The 19,794-nt window shown below is 38.8% G+C and overlaps 1 protein-coding gene across 1 annotated transcript in view; it reads right to left on the bottom strand.

Moving 5' to 3' along the window:
- Positions 1–445: 445 nt before the first annotated feature.
- FGF10 (fibroblast growth factor 10) overlaps positions 446–19,794 on the bottom strand; it is a 66,556-nt gene continuing 47,207 nt past the window's right edge. Inside the window, exons 2-3 of the mRNA XM_068423641.1 lie at positions 4,542–4,645; positions 446–643 (exon numbers count right to left, since the gene is read on the bottom strand). Of these exons, the coding sequence (XP_068279742.1) occupies positions 446–643; positions 4,542–4,645 (302 nt within the window). The remainder of the gene's footprint in view (positions 644–4,541; positions 4,646–19,794) is intronic.

Below are 19,794 nucleotides of genomic sequence, written 5' to 3' on the forward strand. Positions count from 1 at the left end.
TCCATTCTTCCACAAAGCTTCTCCAGAAATGTCATTATTTGTGCATATGACCCAAGTGCTTCCAGTAAATGCTTGCGTGTCTAACATTGGATCATTAGGCTTGAACAAGCAATTAAGGTCTTTGATATGAGTTAATATCCCCCATGAAAATCATTCAACAGATTGTCTCGTGTCTCTAAGTTCTGTTTCAGAGATAAAAAAGTTGTTCACACTGGCAATAACTTCCATCCCATTTGATCCAGCTTGTGTCTTGATTATAAGACATGACACTGAACTAAATAAAAGTATTTCCTGTGCCAGCAATGAGTACAAAACCTTCAAAGGCTTCCCCTACTGTCTTTTCAAACAAGCACTATTTCTTTGCATTCAGCCTTCAAGAGGATTACCAAATATTCTTGACGTAAGAGCCTTTGGTTCCACTGCATCAATAAGATATTTCCTTCATCTATGACGTTACTACCATTGGAAGAAAGTGAGCTGAAGTGTTTTTCCTTCTTGTTTTCTGTCCTCTCTTTGTGGCTCCCCTTCCATTCAGGGCCACAAACATTTGCCTTCCATTGTGCTTCCAATTTAAGGATGCATATGTGTTATATCCATTTTCTTCTATTCTTTCTTTCAATTTGCAATCACTGTTAAACTCCTTCTGTTAAAAGAAGAAAACAAATACACAAATTCAGAATAAATATAATCGTTCAGAGTTGCAGCATACTGAAGGTAACTAGTTTCTAAAAATGTTTTGGAAGATTTCGGTGTTCTATATGCTATGCCCTTTTAGGATTCTACAGTGGATTTAAAGAAAAGTTTCACTGTGTCCATAGCATTTAAAGCAACATCACAAAGTGAAACCAGCAAAAGGCATAATCAATTATCAGTGCATAATTACAGCAGTGAAATGATATAATTCACTCACAGCTGAAATTATACTTCTCTATGTTAGAAGATAGCAACAATATTAAATTAAATTCTCATTCATAAATTCAAAGTATGAGGAAGAAATCTTGGAATCATTCATTGTATTTCAGTTGTAACAAATACAGCCCTGAAATATCTTGAACCAGATTATTGACACCATACATTAAACAAATATGTAATGCACAGGTCTACTTCTTATTTAACTTAAGATCCTTTACACCACACTAGCCATGAAAAACGGCTTTTTTGGATGGGTGCAAATCACTGTTATGCTGCTGTTACAATGGATGTGAGGCCTGTTTACCTTGCTGACCTGAAGAGGGGCTTAGCCTAAAAAAGAACCGTGTATGATCCTGTATCTGATTGACTAAATAAACTTGAAAGCAATTTTGTGTATGGTACAAGGGATTAAAGTTTTCTATTTTAAAAGGAGAACCAGTTGTCAGTTTCTTAGAAAGAATAAAAAATCCAAGCATGTGGAAGCGTATAGGGGGAAGACTATTTTTTTCTGTAATGTTAAATGCACTTTTATGCAGATCTGCTTCTCTCTAATGAAGATGAAAATGGTTTGTTTTCACAAACAAGTAATTCCTACATATAAAACCCCCTAGTTTTATCAAGTTACCTATATTCTATTTAGAAGGCATTTGAAAGTGGGATATTTACAGCATACTTAAATTACAACCAGAAAATAGCATTTTGTTGTTTCTGCATTTCAGAAAATAAGGTGTTATTTCACAGCTCAAGCAGAAGCATGTCAGAATGTCAGAATCTGTTATACTAACTACATGTGGTATTTTTACTGTGTCTACAAACAAGACAAGAAATAAGTCTGAAAAATAAAACAATTTTCATGGTACAGGTAAGAATTTCAGGGATGTTTTATCTTTTATTACAATCAAAATCCTTAGTTATTCAGCCAGTAAAGATATAGAAAGTATCCACATTAACAAAAAAGGACATAAGAATATTAAAAAAATACATTTTCGATTCCTATTAATTTAAGTTAGAATTTTTAAACTAGTTAATGCTCAGTACTTTGATACAGTAAGAATATTTGGTTCTATAACTGATGTTTTACTTAGTTGCTGCTAAGACCACAGAACATATGTTTATTATTGCACATATTCAAACTCAATTGAGGTCCCAAAATGCTCTTTGGCTTTGGGATTAGTAGTTAGTTGAACAATGACTGTAGAGGAAGACACGATCAAGAGGAGACTCTACAAAATGACCCTTGATGCTCCCTGTATTCACAAAGCTACACATAGATAATTTAATATTTATTTGCTGTAATATGCCACCTCTGGCATCAAGTTATTAAGAAGGCAAGTGGCCATCAATCACAGTTCTAAATGACAGTAACTTCTCCTGTCTGCCAGCAGTTTATTATTGCTGCTTATTATTTGCTTACAGAAACCAAAGTGAGTCTTCTTTTGCTTCCTCATTCTAACCAAAGTCAGTCAAATGGAAATTTATTTGATAAACATAGAAACAGTCTTACTTGACTTGTTTTCCCAGATGCAGAATTGTACTAGAATCCAAACTTTTATCTCTATTCTTAGATAATGCAAAGAGAACAGATGATGTTGTGATATGGTTAAGAAGTCTTGTTGGCAGAGGTCTGAGTGTTAGTCCAAGACTGCTATGCTCATTTCAAACAAATTTCAGCATAACCATGCACCAACGTCTATTGTGCACATGCTTAAGAGTGTTTTTACAATTTTTATTGGTCTTGTTCTTCATATCCATCTGCAAGCTGCCACACTGTAGTAACATGAGTCTAACTGCAAGTCTTCGGAGGATGGGGAAAATAATAACAGAAGCATTCTTGAAATCTCTGAAGTATTATAGAATAGGTTTTGATAAGTCATTATGTTGCGATTTTATGATGTGAATATTGAAAAATTACCTCAGCTGGAATTAAAAAAAAGGCTTTCTACATTCGTATCCTCCTGTCAACACTATTTCTAATACACTATGAATTACTGAATCTTATGGCAGCAGTTTCCACCCATGGTACATGAAAGCTGCTTTGACTTCTTTTGTGTGTACACAGGCTGGGACGGACTCTCATCACACCCGACACGGGCTAAAAACTTGGGTAGGAAAACTTATCTCAGACTTTGGGACGGACCATCAAAAATGACTAAATTAAACACTGTAAACTGAGATGTGTGAATTGAAGATGGTGGTTTATGCTAAAACCTTCGCATATGTACAGAAGCATACCCATGATCAACGAGCATAGCTTAACTGACAAACGGTAATTTTGTCAGCAACTTAGTATACCCTTATACCTCTGACTGAGCACTGCTTATCCTGTATTTCTGACCAACGTAGTTCTAGAAATTAAAATCTACATTCACAGGAGTTTAAGAAACATTTATCTGTTCTGGTCTTTCCTTAATGTGATTCTTCGACACTGCCCAGGGGTTTAAAAAGTCAGAAGTAACCTTTTGAACCAGGAGTGACTAGCCACAGTGCAGATGAGAGAGGACAGTTTATACAGCTTGTATGAACTAAACCCACTCCATAGAAATACTTCCTTAAATAAGAGGGCCAAATGACTTCAAGCCCCTTGAGTCTCAGCTGAGACTGACATTACTTCATTATTTTCAGCAACAGTAGGAGGCTTAACTACATTGCCTGAGGATAAACTCAGCTCCAGAACCTATCTGTGACCTGCTCTTTTTAAAGCCTATGGATGTTCTGAATATTGAGCAATCTGAAGATTGGCTCATAACCTTTGTAGAAGACTTGAAAAACTTTACATTTGTGTGGGCTTAAACTCACTGGAACTGTCAAAAACTTGCAAAATTACAAACCAAACCAGATGTAATACCAGGAAAAACTGGTGTTTGTGTAATCACATGGATTTGTGAGAGTACACTTGAGTTTAGTAGTCAGATTTATAGATCATATTGCTTCCTATTAAAGATATTTGGATGGTTACTGGGGTTTGTTGGGTTGTGGGTTTTTTTGTTGTCGCTGTTTTTTTTCTCCCTGTGAAAATATCAGTAACCCCAAACTTTCATAAATACAAATACAGTATATATAGACAATTTTCAAATGATACCCAAATTCTGCTCAGTCAAGGCTTATCTATCTTCTGATATACAAGTCTATATCTCTCTGTACTGCTCATGATCTTGTGTATTAATTAATACAGTCAATTTAAAGCTAGCTACTCTAGAAATCTTCTTGGAAGTCGTAGTTTGATAATTTGGTGTGTCTGCTCCATCAGCTGAAGTTTCCAAGATTTCAGGTACACTTTATCCCCTCAGAATTACTGCTAAATGTGACTGTACTGCAGAAAAACAGGGAAAAACAGCCTTAAAGATTACATTTTGTAGGACCCTCTCCATTGGCCACTACTTAATAAGAAACCTGACTGAAGCAGTAAGCATGATAAATCCCAGCAGCTGCTTTGGCATGATGTGAGCTTAACAAACACCAGGGAGCTTGTAGAGAAGGGGGCTGCTGGTTTACCAGAGGATGAAATTTTGATGAACAGCTCATTTCAGCTCTAATTAGTAGTAACAAACAGACAAGTGGCGTTTTCAGTAGGTAAGAGAGGGAACTGTGCTGACTACTGCAATTCATTTGGAAGGTAAAAAAATACTTACAGAGCCGTAGACTTTTCCTTTTTTGTTCATGGCTAAATAATAGTTGCTTTTAATGGACTTAACCGCCACAACTCCAATTTCTACAGATGTTATCTCCAATATGCCTAAAAAACAAAAATTGAGCTTTTTAATCACTTCATTAGAGGATTTTCTCACTACAGAAAAGACAATAAACCTGAAAAATACTGAACTTCTAATATTTGGAACCAACTGACCACCAAACTTTAGCAAAATTCTTCTCTAAACCATTGCAATTATATACACAAACATTGTTTCAATTAACATTTCCTTTGCTAACCCTGCATTTTAAACCCCGTAAATACTGAAACAGCTCAATTCTTCTTAGCAGAGATTTTACTAAGATTTATCAGAAGAGACATCTGAACCACAGCATTAAATTAAATCTATAGCATATGTCAATAGAATGTTAGATTTACCTCAGTCTTCAAAATCAGTGGTAAACTCTTTATTCTTTGTAGGACATTTAGATAAACTAAATCTCTTGGCTGCACTGAGCTGATAAATTCACTTTTGGCAAGTGTGTTGACATTTTGGGATATAGTAAGACTAACCCTAATAGCCGCGTTATCTTTATCTTTCAGATACCAGAAACATTTTGCTCTATTTGTAATAAATATAATTAATTTTTTTTCTTTAAAACAAACTCTTTCTGCGATACTGGATGGCTCAAGGGGCCAAATAATGGGAGACAGAGCTTTTCATCTCTATATTTTCTGCCCAAGAGCATACTGATTTGGGAGTAGTAGAAGTTACTACAACTTACATAGTGGCTTTAGAGATCCTTTTTCAGCTATTACTAGAGTAACTGGATGGCTATGTTGTTTGGGCATTGTGTCTTAATACAGGATAAATATGGCTCCAAACAAATAACTTCTAAATGGTTTATCCAGGTAGTATGCCTGGCTCCAACATTTCTCCTGATATTAAAGTAGATAGTAAAGTAGTCAGAACACTAGCCCATCTAACCCAGTGGTCACTAATGGGGAAATTACAGGAGTGGCAAAAATGTTGAGAAACTGTAAAGAACATTCTAGACTGAGCCAACAAATAATGTGACAAATAGATCAGCTAGAAAAACATCGCTGAGTTGCTACCTGCTTAAAAAAAAAAGAATCTGCAATACTTTTCCCCTAAATATGTTCTATGCTTTTTGTCTGAGCAAGGTAGTACTGGAAAATTCATATTTTTTTTCATTTACTTAAAAATTCCTTATGGTAACCACACACCAACCGAAGCCAACAGTGTAACTTGCTATTCAGTGCTTTTTCTGGAAATGCTGATTTTCTGTCCCTGAAAACTGAGTACAGTTTGTTCAGACTGTGGAACTATGTGGACTTCAGTGTGCAGAGGAGGTGAGGAGGAAGTTCTTTCACCATAAATTTTTTTGAAAATGGCTGCTTTATGTACGATGCAAAAGTACTCTGTGTGGTCATTGAATTGGTCTATGCAACTCAGGAGTGAGGGTGTTACTTGTTCTGTGACTAGAAGTAGAGGCTTTGATGTTAGCTGGGCAGTGGCTGTGAATCAAGCATGAAAAAGTAATAGCTGATTTTTATTGGCAAGTAAACTGATGACATAGTTTATGCTTGTGAAGAAGAGAGAGAACATCAAACTAGGCAATTTAACATGAAAGACCTCCTTTTATTGTCAAGAAAGAAGTGGCCTCTCCTGAATGCATTTTAAAATATATATACAATTCTATACTTACATAAACTACATAAATTTTGATATGAAGATATATAAATTCCAGTGCGGTTACCAGAGGTTTTGTGTTTACTTAGCAAGAAGCATTAGGTTGGCCACAGCTACAAGGTCTATAGTCCTTGCATATGAGAAAGACTTCAGTGAGAACTGCAACATAAACAACAGTAGGTCTAGGATCTAGTAAAGCCCTTCAGAAAATGGACCATATTAAACCAGAAACAATAATTAAAAAAAAGTTTCTTGTCCAAACCTCCTGAAAGTGGAGGATTATTTTGTTTGAGTATTGATATCACAATGCAAATCTAAATGTTGATAGACACAAATGATCACGTATTATCAAAAAAAAATTATAAACTTTTCTGCTATAAGATTTTTATGGTAAGATTCTTAATTGCAGCATGAAAAATCATCAGTGCTACGTATGGATTTGCACATATAAACTAAGAAAACTTCACCTATGCTGTGAAAGATCTGAATATCCACTGAGCTTCTTACAGCCGTGTGAGAACAATTCTGCACTAATCGCCTCTCAGGCTTGAAACCCAGACTTGAACAGAGTGAATGCACAGTTACATATGGCACTGCAAGTCTGCTACCTGTGAGGGGGTAAAAACAACAGTTCTCAAAATCACCTCACTCCATCATCAGTAATATCCAACTCAGTAGCAGCAAAGGCCCCTCTGATAACTGGAGCCTCCTAACTGCTGCCAAGCAGAAAAGATATGGCCAGTTATTTAAACGAAAACTCTAAACACAACTTCTATTAGTTACTTACATGCAAAGTTAGCTTGAGAATTAGCACAAGGTGCTTAGGTGGAAATAAGAGGAGCTACAACTTAGGGGAAATCTGTAATCTAGGACAACCCAGAAAATGTGAGGGAAGAGCCATTTCCATATGTGAGACGAAGAGAATTATACTCTCTAATCTCAAGAAAAGTAGTGAGGGCTCCTTAATCAGGTTTTGATAGTCAGCTCATTTGTACCAGTGTCATGCCATTGATACAAGCAGACTGGTGAGTCCATACCAGCCAAGGCCTGTTACGCTTGTATTACTCTTAAAATGTTGCTCATTTTCACAGCAAAGAAAAGCCAACGTTACCCTCTTGCTTTTCTGTGAGAGTATTAATACGGAGCAGCAGTCTTTAATATTTCTCTCCCATGGGACATCTTCTAAAATATTTGTGCTCGAAATCAAATAGACTTCAGTGGTGTGCCTTAAGTCATATGGATAACAAGCTATTATAGGGTAAGAATGTGGTGGGAACACTGCTACAATGCCCATTTTTTTTAAATGAGTGACACGTTTTTTTGTATTTTCCATGCTAAGTGATGAGAAGAATTTAGTTAATTCTTTCTATGGAAGTTAATTGCTGTAACTCGAACTGTGGCAACAGTAAAACTAGGCTGGGTTCATTTCTAACAAAAGCAGTAACAACAAAAAAAGAATCTTGCATAACATGTGCCATTAATTTTTATGTTGAAATGGATTAAACTGAGTTATATTTTGTAATATTATCCTTATAACAATAACCCCATATTAGACCACTTCAATTGATTATTACACTTGCAGCAGTTTTTCTAGTATCCATTTTAAAAGGCCTTGTTGTTATTTGAGTCCGTTACTTCTTGTTTAATCTGTAAACTAACTTGAAAAAGAGTTTCACAGAATCACAGAATCACAGAATGTTAGGGATTGGAAGGGACCTCGAAAGATCACCTAGTCCAATCCCTCTGCCAGAGCAGGATTGCCTAGATCATGTCACACAGGAACACGTCCAGGCGGGTTTTGAATGTCTCCAGAGAAGGAGACTCCACAACCTCTCTGGGCAGCCTGTTCCAGTGTTCAGTCACCCTCACCATAAAGAAGTTTTTCCTCATATTTAAGTGGAACCTCCTGTGTTCCGGCTTGCACCCATTGCCCCTTGTCCTGTCAATGGATGGCACTGAGAAGAGCCTGGCTCCATCCTCATGACACTTGCCCTTTAATGAGGTCACCCCTCAGTCTCCTCTTCTCTAAGCTAAAGAGACCCAGCTCCCTCAGCCTCTCCTCATAAGGGAGATGTTCCACTCCCTTAATCATCTTCGTGGCTCTGCGCTGGACTCTCTCTAGCAGTTCCCTGTCCTTCTTGAACTGAGGGGCCCAGAACTGGACACAATATTCCAGATGCGGCCTCACCAGGCCAGAGTAGAGGGGGAGGAGAACCTCTCTCGACCTGCTGACCACACCCCTTCTAATACACCCCAGGATGCCATTGGCCTTCTTGGCCACAAGGGCACATTGCTGGCTCATGGTCATCCTGCTGTCCACTAGGACCCCCAGGTCCCTTTCCCCTACGCTGGTCTCCAACAGCTCTGTCCCCAACTTGTACTCATACCTGGGGTTGTTCTTGCCCAGATGCAGGACTCTACACTTGCCCTTGTTATATTTCATTACATTTCTCCCCGCCCAACTCTCCAGCCTGTCTAGATCTCTCTGAATGGCAGCACAGCCTTCCGGTGTGTCAGCCACTCCTCCCAGTTTGGTGTCATCAGCAAACTTGCTGACAGTGCACTCTATTCCCTCATCCAAGTCATTAATGAATATATTGAATAGTACTGGTCCCAGTACTGACCCTTGAGTTTCTGTTTCATTTTTTTTCTTTGCAGAAATCTTTTACATATTCAGGAATTTTTATTGCACCTACCTATCTAACTACCAACTTTTGCTCTCTAAACAAGCCCAATTTTTCAATGCTTTCCTTAAAGCTTTCAGGTTTTCTAGACCTTTGAACATTCCTGTTGCTTGTGCCCACAGCATGGCCATAATACTCTTATTGAAATCTAACCAGTGTTAATACATGAAGGAACATTTCATATTTCCTGCGAAGGATATATGCATACTCATACATTTACGCACAGATCCTTTTTTTTTTACAGTAATATGATAATACTGATTCATGTTAGATTTGTGATCCACCACTGTTGGATAGGTGGAAGAAACGTAAGAAATCATTCCTCATTCTATAGTTGTGAATTTGATTACTCCTAATTAACCCCAGTTAAGTGGCCTCTTTTTTATTTTAGAATTCCTCTGATTTGTCAATGTTGTTTTGAGTTCTTATTCAGTCCTCCAAAATACTTGCAACTATTTCAAGTTTCATATAGACTGCAATTTTTATAACCATATTTTCAATTCCTTCATTCAAGTTATTAATTTTTGATTAGGAGATACCTTGAAGAGACTCTTGTGGAACTTGATGCCTCTGTTCAGGTTGGCAGTGAAAAACTATTAATTCCTGAGTATGGCTTTCCATACTATAAGACTTCCACTTAGATTTTGTGTGCTGATCTTGGTTAAGAGAATATCAATAGAAACATTAGTTTCAAAAATCTTTCCCAAATTTATGGTATTTACTGCTTCTCTCCTGTACATGAAGATTTTTATCTCATCAGAGGTCGAAATTAGGTTGGTTTGGTATTACTTCTTTTTCATTAATTCTTTGATTAATTCTTTTTGGTTGATAATTTCTTACGGGTTTACAAACATGTATTTAAAAATTAGTTTTCCTGTATTTTTTCTCAAGATATGCTGACTTGTCTCTAGGTCTTTGTTTTTTTCCTTTTTAAAGACAAGTATTGTATTTACTGCTTCCTCAGCTATTTGAGGAGTCGTTTTTTCTCCTCAAGTTTTCAGAATGAATCTCCAGAGGCTTGGCCAACCTATACAGTAGAACAAGTAAATTTTATCAAGTAAAAACCAGACAAATTGTCCAACTCATTTTCATTTTGTTCTTTTTCTATTCCAATCAATGTTAGCTTCTCTTTGGAGCTCATGTTTCTTTTCTGTGAAGACTGAAACAAAAAAGGCATTTCAGTGTATTTCCTTGTATGTTTCTTGTATCTGATTTTATACCATTGCTTGGGCCCAGGCATTTCCATGCCTTAAAACTTTTCACTCCAAGAAAATATGTAAAGCAAATAATTTCCATGATATAATGAGATTTATAATTAGGCTTGATAATAAGCACTACAAAAAATTAATATTCTTGGGGGGAAAATTCTTGTTAGTAGTTACTCATTATCGGTTTCACTCTTTTTAGGAACTTGGCAACGAAAATAAAATAATTAAAAAAAATAAAATGCCATGGCCTCCATTATGGTTTAAAACAGATAGCACACTATAATTTTACAGCCATAACTCTGTAAATTTCAACAATTACAACTAATCCCCTTTACCACATCCACTGTAATAGCGTAGTTTTCAATACCCAAACTGTTTCCAATTCATTATAATTAGAAACATTTTAAATATCAACTTGAGATGTGCCCTGTAGCTATGCATGTGTTTGCTTTACAGGTCCCAAAGGCTAGAAGCTTATTCCCAATAGAAACCAAATATATTTAACTTAAATAAACTGTATTTTTACAGTTTATAAAAATGATCATTATATAAATGACATGGCAACAGAAAGCTGACCGGCTGTCTTGCTCTGCACAGAGGGACTGTAAAAAATACAATGAAAAATTGCACTTACATAATTCTGTACGCTAATTCCAAATGTCCTATGTTTTTATAAAAATGCTGGTAATATGAAGGAAAAAAGTTACAAAATATCCTAGAACTTCAGTGAAATTATGTCAAGCAATTTGTTAGGAAAGACAACTTGACAGAGTATCAGATGTATTATCAAGGAATACTGCAATGGATCCAAACATACCCTGCAATGACAACCACTTGATTCTGGGACCAGATTCAACTTCTTTGCAATGTGAGACAGTGACCATTTTTCTGTAGCTGTGTCATTTGTCTAATAAGTTCTTAAAATGCACTTTAAACATCTGCAACCCTAGTTGCAGTCCTCTTAATGCAGAGGAACCGGACCACCTTGCGTCTTCCTCCCCCATTTCAGAGATTATCCCATATATGCGGCAATCCACAGGCAGACCCTCCGTCCCTTGCCTTTTCTTCTGTCTTCAGAAATATCACAGATGAAGAGTGAGTTCAGTTGGATGGAATGTGATGATGACTGAGAACTTCCGAAACTTTCCAGTTTCCCAAATGGTGACAAGAAGTTGCTGGGCCTGTGAAGGCAGCTGGTGCTCTTGGTGGATCACTGGAGAGGGCAGAACTTGGTAACATTCCTCTAAACTGACTTTTCAGAACTTTGGTTTGTCCACCCTCCAGGAAGCTTCTCTGAAGGGGTACCTTTGACTGGCATTGGCCTGAGTCAAACAAAGTTGGTGATAAGGCACAACATTAAAGATTTGATAGTTCAAAAATCTGCTCTTACTAGGTGGCTTGAAAAAGGATGGTTTGAAGAAATGAGAAGACTAGTTGGATGTGGTCATGAAAGAGTGAAATGTTAAGGAATATGAGGCCACTGACTGTTTCCACTCTGTTTCACCATTTACACCTGTGCAAAGCAGGTTGAAAACACCCCCAAATGAGAAGTTATACTGTTATTTCTATCTTTTATTTGTTATGCATAAGAATTATTGACAACAGAAAGAGGAAGATGGTGGAGCAGAAGATAAAACAAACCTAGGAAAGCAAAGATAGGCTAAGCAAGACTTGCCTTTAGAGGCTTTTTCAATGAAGCAAAGTAGTTCCACTAAAATATAATCTTACAGACTTTGCGGTTGTCTTTGGAAGGCAAATTAAGATACAAATCTCACAACACACGATGCCACAGTTATGGGCAGAAATCTCAAATAATAACCAACCTGAACTGTAACTTGACCTTTGACTTAAAACTAAAACTTTATTTCAAGTTAAAATCAGTTTGGTGCTTTTTATTATTGTTTAGTATTTGCTGAGACCTCCAGCCTTCCTGCTCTAAATCAGAAGTGAAAGTACTGAAGTACGACAAAGCAAGCTGTCAACGTGTCATATTTAGATCAACTATAGCCAAAATGTGAATATCCCATGAGCTTTCCAATCCAATTCCCACATCTGATGCATTTGGATAAGCCTGAGATATGTATCCAAACTTCTGGAAGGCTGCCGGGAACAGGACCTCTGAGCCTTCCTGTATTAGCACAATATTAGCATAAGATGTGAAATCTCCATGGTGCATAAAGACCATGTAAAAGACTAATTATTATAGCCCTTTCTCACACCCACGAGGTGATTAAAGGAAAATAAATTGCCTGTCCTTTCCTTATCTACTGCTTTTATGGCTGTAATTTCAGAGCAGAGCAAGGACTGCTCAACCAATGGTCCTCTGTAGGCCAAGTATATAGAAGGGTGTCAGCTGTAGGGTACACGGGAAGACAGAACCTCATTAGTGATGTAATAGTGAGAGCTGTTGGTTAGCAAAGCGGGAGTTTAAGTTTACCTACAAGAATGGCAGGAGTCAATTTAGCTAGTATACATCCTGACATGTAACAGAAACAATTCAGGAGCACAGTTAGCCTACATTTTTCCTCTTGTCAGTGAAGGGAGGCATCTCCAAAGAATGGAGATGCCACCACTCCTTCTGTTAAATGTCCAAAGCTAGATGGGTTAAACTTAAGAAAAGGAAATGCAGGAAGTGACTTTGAGGACACACCTATACTGTCAGTTACGATGAGTTCAGATCTGCCCTCAAGGACACCTTGTCCATCACTTTCCTCACTAACATGCAAGCATGTAATCAGATTTAGGCAAAGCGCTGGAACTATCTTGCAGGAGGGAAGATAAACACATTTGCTTCCTTCACATGGATTTAATTCATGCTGTGGAGATGGGATGGACTGTAACTAGCTCTGTTAATCAGAGCTCAGATTTCTTGAGCTCTGTGCTTTGAGCCAAGACAGGAAGATGTATAGCCAGCTACATGAATGTTGATGGAAAATACAAGGGTCTGAACATATCAGCATGCTTGACCCAAACACTGCAAGATTCAATAACCTGCAGAGTAGACACAGTCAGTACCAGAATTCATTATCTGATCTGTTTCTGGGATGGAGGAGTTATAACTGACAACTCATATTAACCAAGAAATGATAGCAATTCATGTGCCAAGAAAAAAAAAAGGAAAACAAAACACCCCCATCCCCACCTAGTATATATGGTTAGATGCAGGATTGTAGTTACCTGTTTTGTTAGATCTTTTGTCAAAGATGGCTTAAGGAGTTTCAGCCCTCCCTTCCCTCAGATATTTTTCCCTGCCTCTGTGCTGAAGTTCACCAACCCTTCAAATATAATTGTGGAGCTGCACTATAAACAAAATCATTGGAATGATCTGGCTTGGAAATAACTCTCAATAGAAAACAAATAAACCTAAAACTCTAAGGACTAAACAATCCAAGTTTTTACAGTCATTCCTAGTAGTATATGTTTTCTAGACGTCCTATTGCTCTCTTTCTGGTCTCTTTCCAATTGGCTAATTTTTTTGAAGTGAGGTGCCCAAGACTGGACCGATGTTCTAACTAAGGCCCAATGGGTACTGAATTGACCAGAAAAATTACTTCATGTGTTTATAAGGAAACTTGGATCCCAGTCCAAATCCTAATCGAAACTTGGCAGTTCATATATGTTTCCATTTAGTAGACAGGACCAGGCACTCAGGATTTCTGCCAAATCTTAAATTTCTAGATCTCCACAGAAATACACAGGAGAATGGAAAGCTTATAAAAGACTAGTACAGCTCAGTAAATTTTCTCAGAAGTGTGCAGAGCTGCATATTTCAGCCTGGGTGGAATCCCAAGTTACCTTTCCCATTCATGAACATTCACTTTCACTTCCTGCATTTTACCATTTGTATAACTTTCAATGTGAATAATTGCAAATTGGAAGAAATCGAATGGAGTAAAGGCCGTTCCATTTATTGCCCGTCCTAACACACAAGGAAGGGATGATACATAGACAGTGGCACTGCAGAAGAAACAGTCTAAATGCATGGTGACTGCCAGGGGAAGTAGCTGTCTATCACCTGCAATCTCAGGAAAGGCAGTTCTTCAGTGCTCAGGCAGTCAGCTGCTGCTCAATCAGGAGCCTCTAGCAGATACAGTACATGTATTCACAAATGGGGCACAAATTATAATTAAATGGAGCCAATCGCTACTTAGGCACTGGCAGGTATGAGCAAATGGAAGTGAGCTTGGGTGCTAAAGTGCTCAGAGTACATACAAACAGGTGAAAAAATGTATCCTTGTGATTCCTTGTATGGAAGTTGTGAGACTTATGAAAGCCTGTGCTGCAGAAGGCCTCTGCTACTTGTCTGTCAACAATCTTTATCCAAACGGCAGGTTTGTTGCCTCCTACTAAGACTGACTGACACATAATATAGCTGTTGTTCTAGCTAAAGCTGCTCAGTTGCACATCAAAATGAGACAACTGTTGCTTTCAACAGTTATGTTTAATTTTGGGCCTCATTTGTTCTTATGATGGATCTCAACTCCCCATTGTGCAAGACAACAGGACTGGAAAAATACGGTCTCTCATTGCTAGTCTCAAATACTTGTGGAAGGTAGGAGACAGAAGGAAACTTGCTGCATAACTGTACCACAAAGTTTGGCAATGTGCATTACACTGCCTGTGGCAAGTAGGATCCTCTCCTAAATCTATATGGACATAATGACCTAGTAATGGCATAAAATAGAAAAATCACAAAGTTCTACAGGCTTCTCTTTATGGGACCATGGCTAGGTTCAGTTCCTAGCAGTATCCTGCTGCCGAACACACTAATGTACCACATTAATTAGTTGGTTCTAATGGTTTATGTCTGACTTTGCCTCACACAGGAAAAAGGAATTTGTGGTATTTTAATATATGGGATCCACATGTTTATAATGCAAGACTACCACTGAACAGCTATAATGATCACTCTTTTCCATGTAACTATCTTTGGTGGCAGTTACTCATTAACAATTCCAGCAGTTTTCTTCTGCAATGCCACAAATATTCCTAATACTGCTTGGTCACAATAATAACTTTTTTTGAGAAAACTATCATGACTGTGGGAGGCAAATTAACATCTGAGAAGTGTAGATTAAGGCAGCTGTATAGTATGGGTGATCAGTATTAAGAAAATGACTGCAAACAGTATTTCTGACTGGTGATGGAACAGATCATCCTGAGTGCCATTATGGTGATGGAACAGCTCATCCTGAGTGCCATTACACAGCACATGCAGGACAATCAGGGCATCGGGGCCAGCCAACATGGATTCATGAAAGGCAGGTCCTGCTCCACCAACCTGGTCTCCTTCTATGACAAAGTGACCCGCTTAGTAGATGAGGGCAGGGCTGTGGATGTAGTCTATCTAGACTTCAGTAAGGCATTCGACACTGTCTCCCACAGCATCCTCCTAGACAAACTGGCTGCCCAGGGCTTGGATGGCTGAGCCCAGAGAGTGGTGGTGAATGGGGCAAAGTCCAACTGGTGGCCGGTCACTAGCGGTGTTCCCCAGGGCTCAGTTCTGGGGCCGGTGCTGTTCAATATCTTTATAGATGATCTAGACGTAGGGATTGAGTGCACCCTCAGTAAATTTGCAGATGACACCAAGCTGGGTGGGAGTGTTGATCTGCTGGAGGGTAGGAAGGCCCTACAGAGGGATCTGGACAGGTTAGATAGATGATGCCGAGACCAACGGCATGAGGTTCAACAAGAACAAGTGCCGGGTCTTACACTTCAGCCACAACAACCCCATGCAGCGCTACAGGCTGGGGGAAGAGTGGTTAGAAAGCGGCCCAGTGGAAAGAGACCTGGGGGTGCTGATCGACAGCCGGCTAAACATGAGCCAGCAGTGTGCCCAGGTGGCCAAGAAGGCCAATGGCATCCTGGCCTCTATTAGGAATAGTGTAGCCATCCGTTCTAGGGAAGTGATCGTCCCTCTGTACTCGGCACTGGTGAGGCCGCATCTTGAGTACTGTGTTCAGTTCTGGGCCCTGCACTTCAAGAAAGATGTTGAGGTGTTGGAGAGAGTCCAGAGGAGGGCGACCAAGCTGGTGAAGGGTCTGGAGGATCTGACCTACGAGGAAGGGCTGAGGGAGCTGGGGTTGTTTAGCCTGGAGAAGAGGAGGCTCAGAGGTGACCTTATTGCAGTCTACAACTACCTGAAGGGAGGTTGTAATGAAGTGGGAGTTGGCCTCTTCTCCAGGGCAACTAGCGATAGGACAAGAGGACACAGCCTCAAGCTTCGCCAGGGGAGGTTCAGGTTGGACATCAGGAAGAATTTATTTTCAGAAAGGGTTATTAGACATTGGAATGGGCTGCCCAGGGAGGTGGTGGAGTCACCATCCCTGGATGTGTTTAAGAAAAGCCTGGACATGGCACTTAGTGCCATGGTCTAGTTGACAGGGTGGTGTCAGGTCAACGGTTGGACTCGATGATCCCTGAGGTCTCTTCCAACCTGATTGATTCTGTGATTCTGTGATTCTGTGATTTTGTGATTTCAGTATATCTTAAAATTCCTGTCATTTGTCCCTTGTAGCTTTTCTTCTCCATAAATTTTTTTCTTAACTGACCTGGATGTGATCAAATAAAAGGCAGGTCTCTGAACCTAATACTCATATTTACATAGTTTGGGTCCATGTTGTACATGATTTTAAGATGACCAGTCATAGATTGTGAGTAGCTCATAGCCCCAGTGCGTACTTTGCAAACATACTACTGTCTAAACTTTTTCAGACAAAATATTTATTGAAAGACACAATTGTTACTGGACAGTCTTGAATTAAATAAAGAGAAATTAACTGCAAGTTGTTACTATATGAGAAGATGTTAAGGCCAACAGTTTAGTATCTGAAAAGAACTCAGTCACCTCTAATCACCAGCTTATTGCTTTGTCCATTCATTTTGTGTTTTCTCTGACATAAATAATTCTGTGTACTTAATTTATCCTGAGTTATAACCAATGAAAAAGACACCATTCAATAACTGTATTATTTTTGTTAGCATTTGTTAATGCTAGATTTGTACTTTGTCTTACATATTCTGTACACTTCTTTCATCATCAAAGGTATGCTGAAACAGTAAAGCAAGTACCAAGGTCTGTACTCTTGCACACAGATGTAAACTGCTGCCCACTATAGTGCAAGCACCTGATATATGTCTTTCACAGTGTTTTCATCTTTAATACTTGACTGTCTCCTAACCTGGCTGGACCTGGTATCTTCAGTCTTCTAGTACAAACAGTTTTTTTTAAACTCTGATGATCAATGATAAGTGCTGCCGTCTTAAACATTCATTCAACACCTCATCAAAAAGCAGGATGACAAAATTATCAATCTTGCACAGAAACATAAAAGGCTGATCTGCAGAGCACAATCACTTCACACCCTTCTGCTTTCATTATCTTCAAGTCTCCTTCTATATCGTTTCCCTTCTTCCCTGCTGACATGCTCAGCAGCTAACAAGCATGTTTTGCACACAGGATTATGTGATCGAATTGCACGTGCTTACGGCTCATGTCTTGTCCTTTTATACAAACTCTGATTCCCTAGCGTGGGTTGCTGAAATCTTTTCAGTTTTCCCTTTCCTTGAACTGTGTAAGTCTCTTGCACAAATACTCAAAAAACTATGCTTGGGACAGTTAACAGACAATACGATTCAGAAGGTTTGATACATTATTTCCAACTCTTCTACTCAACCTTCTGTATTTAAACTGGGGTTTCTGCTCACTGGAGTCTAAGAGCACAAATTTCCAATCAGCTAACCAACCCCAATCAGCCACTCAGCTGACAGTGAGTGTGATTTCTGCTGTGATGCCAGCCGAATCCTTGTCAGGGGACATGTAGAGGGCAAGCAAAGAACCTCCCATCTTCTCTATGTACTTTTATGTCAGGCTCAGAGATACCTTTGCTTACACTACTGTCTAACATTGCAAAGAGCGCCTGGCCCCTAGGCCATGTCGTGAAAACTGGCTGACAATCATATTCGCACCTTCTAGGGTGGTCTGGTGCATCCCTGAGAGTGCTTCGTTCAGTTATCCTCATATTATTACCTCTAGAGACTTTACCCATAGCCCTCAGACACATCTGTGGTTTTTCTGTTCTGAGTGCCTGACACACTGCGAAGACTGTGGCAGCCCACCAGTTCGCTGTTTGTATAGCCTGATGACAAAGTCATGTAGACATCCTCTTGCAGGGCCTGGCATGAGAGTGTATAAAACCAAAGGAACCAAGCCTGGCTTTGTCTTGTCCATATTCCCTCTCAGCAGTGGTCCCTGCGGTGAACTATCCTGGGAATTTTGTGGAGGTTCATCTCAGGTGGAAATAGTTCGTGCCAAAAAAAGCTAAGCATGAACTAACATGTGCAATGCAAAGGGTCAGGAGTGCTGGATCCAGAAGCCACCTGGGGAGTTAAGCTATTTTACAGTGTAGACTTAGTCTTGGACAGCTACGGACATGAGCAGCTGAAGAACAAAGCTGCCATTTTTCTGTATGGGATTTTGCATGTGGAGACAGACACTTCTGAGCAATGTCAGAGCAATGGTGAGTGTGCTGCTAGTGCAGCCTAGGTATAGACAACAAATGTAAAACTCTCTATGTACAATGTCTTATTGCTTGTGCATGAACCAACTCTACAATTATATTCCAGGAAGAATCAACTTTTCTATTCACATGTTGTGTAGCTGATGTATAGATAACAATAAATAAATAAGTACTCAGTTAAAAATAGGAAACAAAGGTAATCAGTTTTCTCAAGAAAGTAATCAGCAAAGTCCTGGTGTTGTCTGTGCTCAGCTTATTCATTAATGATCCACAGTAATGCCATGACAAACCCTGCTGATAATACTAAATTATTCAGGGTAGTAAATCTGAAGGAACTGGGAGTCACTACAGAAGAATCTCAGCATTCAAGCTGAGAAGGCAACAAAATACCAGATAAAATTCAATGTAGGTGAATGTTGCAAGAAGTGGTGCACACAGGGAAAGTAATGTTAGGTGTATAAACATGGGATGTGTTATGGAATGGCTTATGGCCCAGTTATCACTTCTTAGTCTTATAATAGATAGCAAAACAAAAATCAGGAATGTACAGGATGGGAATAGAGAATGTTTAGTAAGTGGAAAATACAGCAACAAAGTTTAAATCCATCTGTGCTTGCGTTTTGAACATACATGTTACCCTAGTCTCTCCTCTTAAAAGATGGAGTAGAACTGGAAAAGCTACAGGAAAGGGCAACATGCATGATCAGAAATAAGGATTAACTATTGTTTGAGGAATAACTAAAAGCTAGGGCTTCACAGGGTGAAATAGAAATGGCTTGAGGAGGGGGAATCTATAAAATTGTAGGCAACCTTGAGAAACTGAAGAAGGAACAACAATGCACTGAATCTCAAATGAAATTTTTGGCCAGATGTTTAAAACAAAAGAATGTATTTTTTCACACTTCTTAGATTACAGCAGTCATTGATGGGATGTCAGTTTACATGAACTGAAATGCAATCAGAAAAATTAATTCCAAAAATGTGGTCCTAGGACAAGTAAATATCATTAGTCTCTGAATTGCATACTGGTGGACACTGGGAAAGTATATAGGCAGTTATCACTGTATGCTTGTTCTTCTTTTCAGGCTTCTGCTACTGCTACTGTCAGAGACAGGAAGCCAGATTGACC

Source organism: Nyctibius grandis, chromosome Z, assembly GCF_013368605.1.
Source record: "Nyctibius grandis isolate bNycGra1 chromosome Z, bNycGra1.pri, whole genome shotgun sequence".
NCBI classification, from domain to species: Eukaryota; Metazoa; Chordata; class Aves; order Nyctibiiformes; family Nyctibiidae; genus Nyctibius; species Nyctibius grandis.